The sequence below is a fragment of the Meleagris gallopavo genome, chromosome 3, assembly GCF_000146605.3.
Source record: "Meleagris gallopavo isolate NT-WF06-2002-E0010 breed Aviagen turkey brand Nicholas breeding stock chromosome 3, Turkey_5.1, whole genome shotgun sequence".
Taxonomy (NCBI): domain Eukaryota; kingdom Metazoa; phylum Chordata; class Aves; order Galliformes; family Phasianidae; genus Meleagris; species Meleagris gallopavo.
Genome location: NC_015013.2, coordinates 52,979,658 through 52,991,639, shown reverse-complemented (window position 1 = coordinate 52,991,639; position 11,982 = coordinate 52,979,658). Strand labels below are relative to the sequence as shown.

General features: G+C 44.4%; 2 protein-coding genes and 1 long non-coding RNA gene across 4 annotated transcripts in view; 1 reads left to right on the top strand and 2 right to left on the bottom strand.

Annotated features, from left to right (window-relative positions):
• LOC104910317 (scaffold protein involved in DNA repair) overlaps positions 1–478 on the bottom strand; it is a 12,714-nt gene extending 12,236 nt beyond the window's left edge. Inside the window, exon 1 of the mRNA XM_010708872.2 lies at positions 474–478. The gene's annotated coding sequence lies outside the window, so the exon portion shown is untranslated. The remainder of the gene's footprint in view (positions 1–473) is intronic.
• On the top strand, positions 19–8,562 carry LOC104910335 (DNA-dependent protein kinase catalytic subunit-like). Its single transcript, XM_010708906.2, has 9 exons — positions 19–432; positions 697–917; positions 1,211–1,303; positions 3,318–3,407; positions 4,653–4,724; positions 4,810–5,011; positions 5,489–5,677; positions 6,266–6,405; positions 7,378–8,562. The coding sequence occupies exons 2-9, from the start codon at positions 700–702 to the stop codon at positions 7,580–7,582; spliced, it is 1,209 nt and encodes a 402-aa protein (XP_010707208.2). The 5' UTR covers positions 19–432; positions 697–699; the 3' UTR covers positions 7,583–8,562.
• Positions 5,010–11,976, bottom strand: LOC109366767. Of its 2 annotated transcripts, XR_002113343.2 has the most exons (4): positions 11,715–11,976; positions 10,570–10,640; positions 6,379–6,475; positions 5,010–5,369 (listed from the first exon to the last, which is right to left on the bottom strand). It is a non-coding gene; the product is annotated as an uncharacterized LOC109366767 (long non-coding RNA). The 2 variants fall into 2 exon arrangements; XR_004159251.1 differs by lacking the exon at positions 6,379–6,475.
• Positions 11,977–11,982: the final 6 nt, after the last annotated feature.

Genomic DNA, 11,982 nt, shown 5'->3' with positions numbered 1-11,982 from the left:
ACTATCAAAAATCACATCTCTAACCTAAAGCATTCTTTTAAAGGTGCGATTCTAGGAAAATCTGAGGGTTAGATCTAAAATATGCTTAATTCAAATTCAGCAAGGATGTGTCTCTCAAACTATTAAGATTTGAAAATCTAGCTGCTAAAGAAGACTATATGTAATTTGAAGATTAAAATATATAATGAAAATGGATCTTTATGTATTTTCATGTATTTTCTTGAAAGATATAATTTTGCCTATTTAACAAAAAATACTTAGAAGAGTTTTTTCTATTATTAAACACACTTTAAAAAATACTGCTGATAATATTGAAAATCAAACTGCGTCAATTTTTCCTTTCCTCATCCCCATCCCCCCACAGGTCAGTACGATGGGAAGGGAAAACCTCTGCCAGAGTACCATGTGAAGATCTCTGGGTTTGATGAACGGGTATGTTTGTGAGCTTGAGTTCAAGTTCTGGTGTTATGCACCTGTGGCCATATTCGGTCTGGAGAATTTGACAATAGAAAGGTGGTTGCCGTGTACACATCTTGGAGCACTTAAATGCTGTTTTGCAGAACTTTCTTTGGTCTTTCAGTAGTAATTGAGCAACTTGATTGTGCCATCTGGGAAGCCAGACAGGCTTAATTTCAGTAGTGATTCTGTCAGACCAAATCTTGTGTCACAAATACTTGTTTTTTCCTGTCTTCCAAGATAATGGTATTGGAATCCTTGAGGAAACCCAAGCGCATAACAATCCGAGGCAGCGATGAGCAGGAGCACCCTTTCCTTGTCAAAGGTGGAGAAGACCTGCGACAAGACCAACGCATTGAGCAGCTCTTTGATGTAATGAACATCGTCCTTTCCCGAGACGCTGCCTGCAGCCAAAGGAATATGCAGTTGAAAACTTACCAGGTCATCCCCATGACCACAAGGTAGGATTTTATCTCGAAGGGGCAGGAATTCTTATAATAACATCTATTGTTGCAGTGTTGGAAAGTACGGTCTTTGTGTGCCAGATTCTGGTTCAGAGTGTTTTGGGTCTTGGCTTGCTTTTGTGTTTATTTTTTCCTTTTGAAACTGCTTTGTCTGGAAACTGTATTTCAGAGTATATTTAAATTGGCAGCTTTCTTTGGTCTTTTAGCAGACACTAGAATGCATTGCTTCCAATTCTTTGTTGTTCTGAGTCTAAGCTACTTGTTCATGTCTCTGAGTACTTTTGTTCCAGACTGGGACTCATCAAGTGGCTGGAAAATACCTGTACTTTGAAAGAATTCCTGAGGAATAGCATGACTGAAGAGGAGGACACCAAATATAATAGGTAATATTTGGCTTTGCTGTCTCTTTTAAAGGGATTCCTGCTAGTGGGTTCATCGTGATACTGACCATTTTGTGGCATCTTGTTTCCTTTATTTAAAGAAAAGAAAAAAAAGTACCTATAAGCAAGGAGGCACTCTGTACTTCCTGACCCAAATTAGTAATTAGCAACTGTTTGTTTAATGAGTACCATTGTACCTGGAATATCCTCCACCCAGCTTGTTTAAACAAGAGGCTTATAATCGTGTGTGACGTTGTTATCATCACCATTTCCTTATCAGCAGATTGATTTTTTTACAAGCAAAGGATTTTGATCTCCTGATTTGATCAGGCAGGAAATGGACGTCGGTCAGCAAGGGGGGAAGAGGAGGTGGGGGAGGAGAGACAGACCTGTTCAGAAGCTGTGTTCAGCAGTGAGTCCAGGATGGAGGAAATTGGCACATATGCAAAACACAGCTGTGAAAGAACATTGTCTCTGACTGTGTACAAAGTCTGGATGTGAATAAGTGAGCTTTATGTCTCTTGCTTGTAATTAAGGGATGAATATTTGTAAAATGGGTTGATTTTAGCATGTCAGCCTGGAAGTTTCTATATATTTAATTTCTGTCCTGGAATTTAGAAATGTGGTTTCATTTACTGACTTCTGCATGCTCTCTGTTTGGGCATGTCCAAGAGTTGTCATCAATTATTTTTACTAGTTCTCCTGCTTACAGGGCAGGTTGGAGGAAGTTCCAGTGTGCAGGTTGGACTGCAAAGAGCCTTTGTTTCTATAGTTGATTTTTGACTGAGTTTTTAGGAATTACTACAGTTCCCTCATCATTGGTATCTAGTTTGTTTCAGTGAGCAACAGCGTTAATGTTGATCCCACTTCAATTACTGAAAGAGGAGGAGGACTTGCTTGGAGGCTTCTCGTGAGGGGAGGTTTCTAATACTCTAAATGTACATTATCCATATCTTTCTAAAAACAGTTCATGATTTGTCACACAGAGTTTTGTTATTGTGTATGGACTTTAAATACTTCCCCGTACACTCTTCAGCTGAATCAGTTAGGACACTTATATTGAGCTGTGGATGAACAGCAGCACTCCTAAAGGAGGACTCTGAAATTCTTACAGGCAATTATTTCAGTTGGAGTGAGGGTGAATAACTTCCTGAAGTTTTCAAGTCTTTTGTCCAAAGTGATGGGCTACTCAGTCCATAAATGATAAATATTTCTTAAATGAAAAGGATCTCTATACCTCACAATATGGCTAGCAGGTTTAGTGGGCATGATGGTGATGGGCTGATGGTTGAACTAGATGAGCTTAGTGGTCTTTTCCAACCTTATTGTTTTGGAAGGAGGAGAACAGATGGCTGTTCAGCTTGGTTGCTGTTTCTGTAGAACAGACCAGTTCTACAGCAGTTTAATGGCATACATAATAATGTATGCAGATAAGATGAGAGGAAAAAAAAGTTGTAGGTAGTGTAACTAATGAAGTCTCGATTAATACTTAAGTCTTCCAAGTTCCCTTTTCTCCCCTCCTATACATGCTGAAAAAATAACGGATTGCCTTCTGCACTCCTTATCTGTTTGGATGGACAAAAAACAGTGTCATGGGGCAGGCTGCATAATGCCTCTCAGGTGGATAAGAGATCATGGTAAAAACATTTTTCCTTCCCTGGAGAGATTATTTTAGGTCTTTCTTCTCAAGGCAGCTTCTGATTTTTAGAGCACCTGTTGGAAATCAATGTCTTTGAGACATTAATGCCTAATCTTCCATTAAATATGACTGAAATGCATTCAGAACCTGGGGGAAAGGAGATGGATGGATCAACATGTGCACTGACTGCATATGCATCATTTTCATAGCAAGGATAGAATTAATATAGGTTATAGCTCCCATGCCCTCTGTGCTTAAAAATCCTATGGGTTGTAGCAGTACACACTTGATCTGCAGATATTCAGGTACAGAATTGGTAAGATAATGCAGAGAAATCAACCTTATCATTTTTTCTTTTTTTCCTTCCTATGCCCACAGCCAAAAAGGACCTCGTGCTGCCTATTCTGACTGGCTGTCCAAAATGGGTGGGAAGGCACAAGGCTTATCTCGATACTCTGCTATGTACAAGTAAGTTTTAGGAGAACTGCATGTAAAGTATATAGAGCATGCACACATACACTCAATTGTAGGACATCCATGAAAAAGTAATCTGCTTTTATAGTATGCTGGCTAGACCTATTTTTCGCTCATGTGTCAGACTGCTTTGCCTAATATGAGATGTTCTGCAGAAGGACTTCAGTGCTAATAAAATGCTAATAAGTACAGGAATGCTTCCACAAGTTTGCTCACCTCTTTAGGACAATGTCTAGAAGCAGATGTTCTTCAGCTGTCTTTTCTGGATATCTTATTCCTGATGATGCTCTCAGGTAGGCTGCCTGAGAGCCAGAGCACCTGCTGAAGTTGGGCGGAGAGTGCCACTATGATTCACGAATAAGTTTAGAGTATGTGATGTGAGCATCCTCTCAAAGGAACTTCTACACCTGCTCAAGTCTCATACTGTGCTGGGGTAGGAAAGTTCCCAGTGGAGCATTTTGATGAGCTCGTAACCTTCTTAAACAGGTGATGCTTAAACAGAAGCTTCTTACTTCTTTTGGGAAAACTTTGACTCGTTTATCTGAGTGTGTCTACATTAACATTTTCATTCAGATCAGGAATGTGCTTTTGGAGTAAATTCCCAGTTACCGCTGCTTACCTCATGTACTCAGGGACGGCTCAGCGATGCAAGCCAGCGTGTCGTTGCTTTCCAATAAAACTCAGCTGGAAGTCTGCCCCAGTGCCTTCAGCTGCCTGCAGGCACTCTGCTTGTAGCAGTGGACCTGAGCTGGCCCAAAGCAGTCGCCTTCCCTCTCCCGGATGTGTGGCATGAATGCCCTTGGCACCAGCTGTTTTGTCTCCCCTTCTGTTGCACTATTTTCTGGTGTAAATGTGACCCCTGTGCGTTGCTGAGAGGTTCCACTTAGGCTTTAGCTACTCTGCATGGAACAGGTTATCCAACCAGAAAGATTGTGTTGCTCCATTAAATCTTAGCCCATCTACCTAATGTAAGGGAAACTAGACCGAGCTACACACTACTCCATAGTCAGAAATTTTCATCTCAGAAATAACTGTTTCTGTTTCATCTCAGAAATCTCAGAAATAACTGTTTGGAAAAAGGGACAGAGATTTATTTTTAATATCAGATATAAAATATTTTGGGCAAGCTCTGTGTGTGAGTTGCTATATTGCTTACTGATGGAAATAAGCACACAAATGTAGTCACATACATAGCCTGGCTGTTATTTCAGTGGCTGACATTCTTTGGTCAATTTGCAGAAATGCAAGCCGCACAGAAACAGTTACTGCCTTCAGGAGCAGGGAGAACAGTGTTCCAGAAGATCTGCTGAGGTGAGTATGCCTTTAATGACTGCTTGTTGGGAAGCAGAAGCTGATGCCTTATCTGCATGCAACAAGTGACTTCTGTTCTGCCCAGGAGAGCCTTTGTGAAGATGAGCACATCTCCTGAAGCTTTCCTGGCTCTGCGGTCGCACTTTGCCAGCTCGCACGCACTGATGTGCATCAGTCACTGGATACTCGGAATTGGAGACAGGCACCTGTCCAACTTCATGATTAACAAGGAGACGGGTGGCATGGTGGGAATAGACTTCGGGCATGCGTTTGGCTCAGCCACACAGGTATTCGTTGTGTAACTTGTTTGTTACAGCTTTTGGATATGCAATTACAAACGTGTTCTCTGTACTTCAATTTGAGGCTTCCGATTTGCCACCGTTGTGATGCAAAATGACCTTTATTTCTAGCTAATAGAATAAAACCTGTTTCCAGGCACTCTCAGGGAAACAGGGAGCTATAGAGTTTCACGTGGAGGGGAGAGGGTGTGAAGAAATAGACTGTCAGTCCGTACAGTGGTATTGTTTTACTGTGTGCTTTCGGCCACTGCCACTAGGTGCTCACAGGCAGAGCTGTGATGGCACGGAGTGGCTCTGTTCCACTAAGCTGCACGATTTCACTTCAGTGACAAAGGAGGTTTCAAGGCTTGAAAAGAAGGAAAAAAAACAAACAAAAAAGAACTTGTAACCCTTCTGTCACAAGGTTTCTTACTACTACTTGTTTTCTAATTCGTGTTTTTTTTGGCTGCCCTTCCCATGGGTTAGTTTCTGCCCGTGCCGGAGCTGATGCCTTTCCGCCTGACGCGCCAGTTTGTGAATCTGATGATGCCAGTGAAGGAGTGGGGCCTCATTTACAGTGTGATGGTGCATGCCCTGAGAGCATACCGTGCGGATCCCGATCTCCTCATCAGCACAATGGATGTGTTTGTAAAAGAGCCTTCCCTGGACTGGAAGGTGAGGGGCTTTTTTCTTTCAGTTTTCTTCACGTAAAAATTCTTAAACTGTAGTAAGAACAGTACTGATCCATAAGGAAGCATTTCCTGCTGCTCTGACTCGGTCCTTCTTTTGTCTTTCTTTGTTATACTGAGCTCATAGAGAAATTGGACTTCAAGCATCTAAAATGGCAGAATTCTATAAGTATGATGATGATGGACAAAGAAGAGTTGTCCATGTCTGTGCTGTCAGCATGCTGATCTTTGTCTGCACAACAACCCTAAAAATGTCAGTATCTTATGATCATGTCACATTGCTTATGGCAGCAGTATAAATATTTTCAGCTTTTTGGACTGACTCATCTAGTCAGTGCAGAACTTATACAACAACGCTGTATTTATCTAATAATTACAGGGAAAAGAATCTGAAACAAGTTGTATTCAGGTCCACTTGTAAATTAAAGTGTAAATCATAAGCAGTCCAGATGCCATCTCAGTGTTTTGACCTCTGTTGCAGCTGCAGTGAGGAGCTGCAATAGACTTGGTGTGATGTGGCAGCTTAAAGGTCTTTTTATGAACGATAAATAGAGCAAAACTGTTTTCTCTTTAGAACTTTGAACAAAGGCAGCTGAAAAAAGGAGGCACGTGGATTAAGGAGATAAACACTGCTGAAGTAAACTGGTACCCTTTGCAAAAAATCAGCTATGTCAAAAGGAAACTTACAGGTGCCAATCCTGCACGAATCACTTGGTAAGATGCTCTCCTGTTCCAAACTGCTCCACTAATTGCTTTGGCACACTCCTGGGTCAGACTTCGCTCCCTTCAGACAGAATGGCAGTTAGGAAAGAGGAGAGGCAGACAGGGCAGAATTTCACCCACCCTTCTGTCAGAGCCGTTTGGTTCCACATAGAACTCTCTTGACTCACTGCCAGCCAGAACGTCTCCCTGAGTGCTCTTGCTCCAGCTCAGGCTCAGGCTTCCTGAGCAGTTTTACTGTTCTGGCAGTGCACATTCCCACTCTAAGCTTGCTCAATTTCTCACTTGTCAGATTGCTGTTCTTTGTGTTCATCTACACAGCTTTTAGGCTAGGGGTAGTACTTAAAAACCAGTGTGCTTTTGCTGGGTAGTTGCTTGAAGCAGAACCTGATCCAGCTGTACAGAAGGCATGGAAGCACACTGCTTTCCAAAAACATCAAATATGAATGTGATGGCATTCTCAGGTCATTTCTGTCAGTCTGGTCAGGTCTGGCTCAAACTAGAATATCTTTAAGGCTCAGTTATAGTACAATTAATCCCTTCCATCCTCTTTTAAAAAGACATTCTGGGTTATTCCAAAAAAGGAAGAATGTAATGAAAGCAAACTTGTTTCAAAACCTTAAAATTTCTAAAAAGGCTCAGGAGGAGTCTCCTGCTGTCAGGGCTCTACTGGAAAAGGCAACAAAATACTTGTAGGCACAGATGAGTGGAACAAGTGGGGAGATAACTGAAAGGAGGATGCAGCAGTTAAGAGATATTTTACCAAATTGAAATATTCATGGTAATTATTCACCAGTGGAGGACACCAAAAATCACCAATCTTTGACTGGCCAAGCTGCCTTAGAGCTATTGAGCTCCTCACCTTGAAAAATAAAGTTGCATGAATGGTGTCCAAGATAAAACCCCTACCTGTTATTTATTTTGCTCGTTCCTTTTAAGAACTTATTCTTGTGTTCTCAATTTTAGTGATGAGCTGCACCTGGGCTATGAGAAGTCACCTTTTTACAATGACTTTGCAGCTGTTGCTCGTGGCAGCACTGACCATAATATCAGAGCCAAAGAGCCAGAGGATGGACTGTCTGAGGAGACCCAGGTGCAGTGCCTGATAGACCAAGCAACGGACCCCAATGTCCTCGGCAGGGTGTGGGAAGGATGGGAACCTTGGATGTGAGGCTGCTCTTGAAAGTCCAGTCTGATGAGGGGAGAAACCCTCATACACAGCTGCAGCCAGTCCAAATTTTAAGGCCAAGGAGTGAAAAGCCACTTCTATCATTGTCGGTTAACTTGACTAATGCAGGAAATGTTCTTGTACTCCAAACAGTGATTTGTTTACATGGTTCTGTAACCAAACAGCTGTATTGGCCTCATGTTAAAATGGATGTGGGAAGAACTGGTGAGCTGCAGAGCTTTAGGGGCAGTCTGGAAGGTGCTCCAGTCATGCAGACCGGAGCAGGAATTCACACCTTCTACACTTGCAGCCATCCTTTCAGTGAAAGTGTGTGCTTTGTTCGTTTTTGGTTTTTCTTCCCAAAGATCTTGCTGGAAACCATTCTGCAGACGCATTATTTGTAATTAAAATGGGAAAGTTTTTCTGTCAATAGAAACTGTAAAGCACGCAATATAATTAAACAGAAAATATCTTTTAATACTAGAGAACACCTGAAGTATCTGGATGGCTGCTTCATTTCTGGATGATGAGAAAGCAGTGATAGCACCAGTTTGTTACAGCGCTTTGGTTTTTAACATTTAGGCATTTTGGTCTGTGACCTCTCTACTGTATAGACGTCTGCAGTCCTCATTTTTTATTAATGCCAAATTACTTTGGAAAGCCGAAGCCAAAAGGAGGCACTGACAGCACAGCAGAGAACTGCAGACTCCTTGCCATACCTGCAGCACAGCAAAATAATAGCTGTTGCACTTTGCTATTTGCGTGTGACAAGGCTGAGGAACTGTGCAAGGTTTGGCTCTTCTCGCTGGCAGCTCTCGGGTAACCTTGGTGGCAGGTACAGCACAGGCAATGAGGGGGCAAGATAGTTCTCTTAAAACATTGTGGTTATTTGTTACCCAGAGTTCAACGCAGAAGATAACTTCCATTGATGTTTTTAATAATTATCATAAAAGGTGTAATAAAAGTGAGTCTTTGCCCTTTCACTGCTCAGGAGCATTCCTTCCTGCCTCTGTGCCCCAGTGCACCGCACACCGGGGAGCAGGGGCTGGCCTGGCTAAGGGAGGTGGGTAGGGGGAGGCTGCAGGCAGAGTCCTGATGGGTGGGGAAGGGAGCTGGCAGTGGTGCAGTAACTGCTGCTTGTTACCTTGTTTCATGCTACAAAAAAGATCTCACTTAACGAAAAATTAAAAATAAGTTTTCAGATGCACTGCTCGCTTTTTAAGTTAGTTTCGGGCACTGAGCTGAAAACATCAGAAATTACCCATAGGTGCAGGTAGAGGTTAGAGGACGGGTTTTTTTCTACAAGTGTGCACTGCAGTCTGTTTTTACATGCGTGTGTGTGTGTGTTCTCACAGGCAGCTATAAAGCAGGTGGCACTGTGACTGACGCTCGGATCTGAAGTTGTCAGTCTACAAATGTAAGGAAGTTAAAGCCCAATAAAAAGCGACATGAAAAGGTGAGGAGATATTTAGTGATGAAGTGGCTGCTTGTAGGAGGTGTTAAATGGCACTTTTGGCACATACCTCTGATATATACAAGGTACTTTGACCTGTACCATAGAGGACAAAGTTTAGGTTTACAGTTTAACGAGGTTCTTCTTGCGGTGACTTTTGATACCTGCAGCAGCACTGGATGTCTCTGCTTGGCGGGTCTCTTCCTGGGCTGGACCTAAGCAGGAATGTGGTGCAAGTAGCCCGGACACCATGGGCCTTGACAGCCTTTGGGAGATGCCTCCAGCACTTATAAAAACTGCTCAAAGTAGTTACAAAATCGGTTCTGGCCCTAAAGTAAGTGTTGTAATTTGAAGCTACGGCTACCTCAGTCCTATTAGCAATGTGTTTGTCAGCCTCACAAAGCAGTCGTGGAACAAAGTCTGCATAAAACCGCTGCCTTCTCACTTCCCAAGCACTTCCCATGCAAAGCGAGTGCAATTACCCTAATGAGCAGTAAATGAGCAGGCTTTCTCTGCAGCTATATAAGCCTGAAACTAACCTCCAACATATGTAAATTGCAGTTGTCATCCACAGTCCTCATTTTTGAATGCTTTAAATAAAATACAGAAGTTAAAGGGAAGACTGAAGCTAATCCATGAAGGAGCAAAGAAAGCACTGACATAAGGAAAACTTCAGGCAGCTGGGCACTGTGCTTCACAGGGTGGTTTTGTTCTGGTACCAGAAAAGAACGAAACGATGCAGGGCTCAAAGGCAGAGAGTGCTATAGGTCTCATGATGCACAGCACAACCTAGCAGCTGTCCACAAGTGCAGCAGGGCATTTCCTGCCTCGATTAAACAGCCAGATGTGGGCTGTAGCTGGAAGCACATTAGTTGTGTCTGAAAAGCTATGCAGCCCATTAGCTTATACTCTCAGTACACTTTTGTTAGTGTACAGAGTAGTGCTCCCTTTAAGCTCACTGCTGACATCCCTGTCAATCTTATAATTTCCCTCTAATTAAATGTCATCTGACCATTCAATGTAGAGGAAAACCAGCTCCAGCCTCCAGTTTCATTTCTCAATGACAAAGAAATTTAGGCGTGCTGCATGTCATGCTCAGGTATTTCCTATTTCAATCCATCCCATCACTCTGCTCTACAGCTACCTTTCCCAGCCCATGAACCAGGATTCCCCTGGTGGCTGCTCTGTCACTGGGCCAGGCAAGGCCTCCAAAGCCCTGCTGCTATCAGCCCCTCTGGCACAGTGCCGTACTTCTGCCTGGGCAGGAGAGCTCTGGGAGGATGGGGAGGATTGAAGCAAGGCTGAAGCCTCGCCCTGGTTCCTTGCCTTCCCTGAGGGCCATCCCCACATTTAGCTCTGTGGTTACACTCCCATTCCTCAGGTTCCTGGGAGTCACAGCTGGCACTGCAGAGTGAAGTGTGTCTGTTCTCTCCGGAAAAATCCCAGAGAGTTTCTTTTTGTCTTCTATGTGCAAGCAGGACCGGCTTTTATAGAAATTCAGATGCTTATAACGTTTTTAATGCTCTATAAAACTTACCACAGGCAAGGAGGCTTAGTGCCTCAGGTACGCAGCAGTCTGAGTGATCCAAGTTCTTGTCTCTTCTCTGCCTGTGAAAGTTGAACATGAGTCAACAACGTGCCCCTGCAGCAAGGCAGCTGGTGGTGTCCTGACTGTGTGATGACGGCATGGCCAGCAGGCCAAGGGGTGAGCTGAGGCTGCAGCTGGAGCATGGAGCTCAGGTCTGGGTCCTAAGTACAAGAGAGACCTGGGCTGTGGGCTGGACACAACACAGGGCCACCTGTGAGGAGAGGCTGAGAGAACTGGGCCTGTTTAGCCTGGAGGGATCTCCTGGCGATCTCACCAGTGTCAATAAATACCTGAAGGGAGGGAGCAGTGAAGCCAGGCTCTTTACAGTGGTTCCCAGCGCCAGGATAAGATGCAACGGGCACAAACTGGAACACAGAAGGTTCCCTCAGAGCACCAGGAGCACTTCTGTGCCGTGCAGGTGACAAAGCACTGGCACAGGCTGCCCAGAGGCTGTGTGTGGGCTCTGCCGCTCAGAGACCTTCAGTAGCTGCCTGAACATGGGCCTGGGCCCCTGCTCTGGTGTGCGTGATGGACCCAGAGGGCACTGCCAGCCTAGCCAGTCTGGGGTGCTGTGAAATTTTTCATGCAATAAAACTGCTGAAAGTTGTGGAGTGCAAGTCTTATGGGGAGCAGTTGAGGGAACTGGGATTGTTCATCGGGGGAGGAGGAAGTTTGGGGGAGACCTTGTTGCTCTCTACAATCACTTATAAGGAGATTGTAAGGAGGTGGGGATCAGTCTCCCAGGTTACTAGCAATAGGACAAGAAGTAATGGCCTAAAATTGTGCCAGAAGGTGTTCAGGTTGGTTATCAGGGGAAAAAAAAAAACTCTTCTCAAAAGGAGTGGTGAGGCAGCGGCACAGGCTGCCCAGGGAGGTGGTGGAGTCACCACCTCTGGAGGTGTTCAACAAACACAGATATGGCACTCAGGGGATGGGCTGGCACTTAGACCAGATGGTCTTAAAGTCTTTTCCAACCTTAACGACTCTAGAATTCTATGCAAACAGCTTCTGAGGCTTCAGAAGAATGTGGCTGTATTCCTGCCTTGAATCCCTGAATCCTGTTTACTTTGGTAAACAGCATCACTTTTACTTACTTGCTTAGATGTCCCCGAGCTTCACATCCTGAAGAGGAAGCACTGAGAACCACTACCCGAGCTGGGCTCCTCACCTGCTGGAACGCCGGGACGAAAGCAGCCGGGGCAAGGTCTTCACGAAGAATACGAAGGCAGCAGCTCGTGCCCCTTTCCCACCTCAGGGCCGCGCCGGCCGCCCGCACCGCGGGGCTCTGCTTCCGAGCGCTCGTCCCGTGCCTCGGGAGGGCGCTGGGGTGCTGGGAGCGGGGCCGAGCGGAGCCGTCGCGGC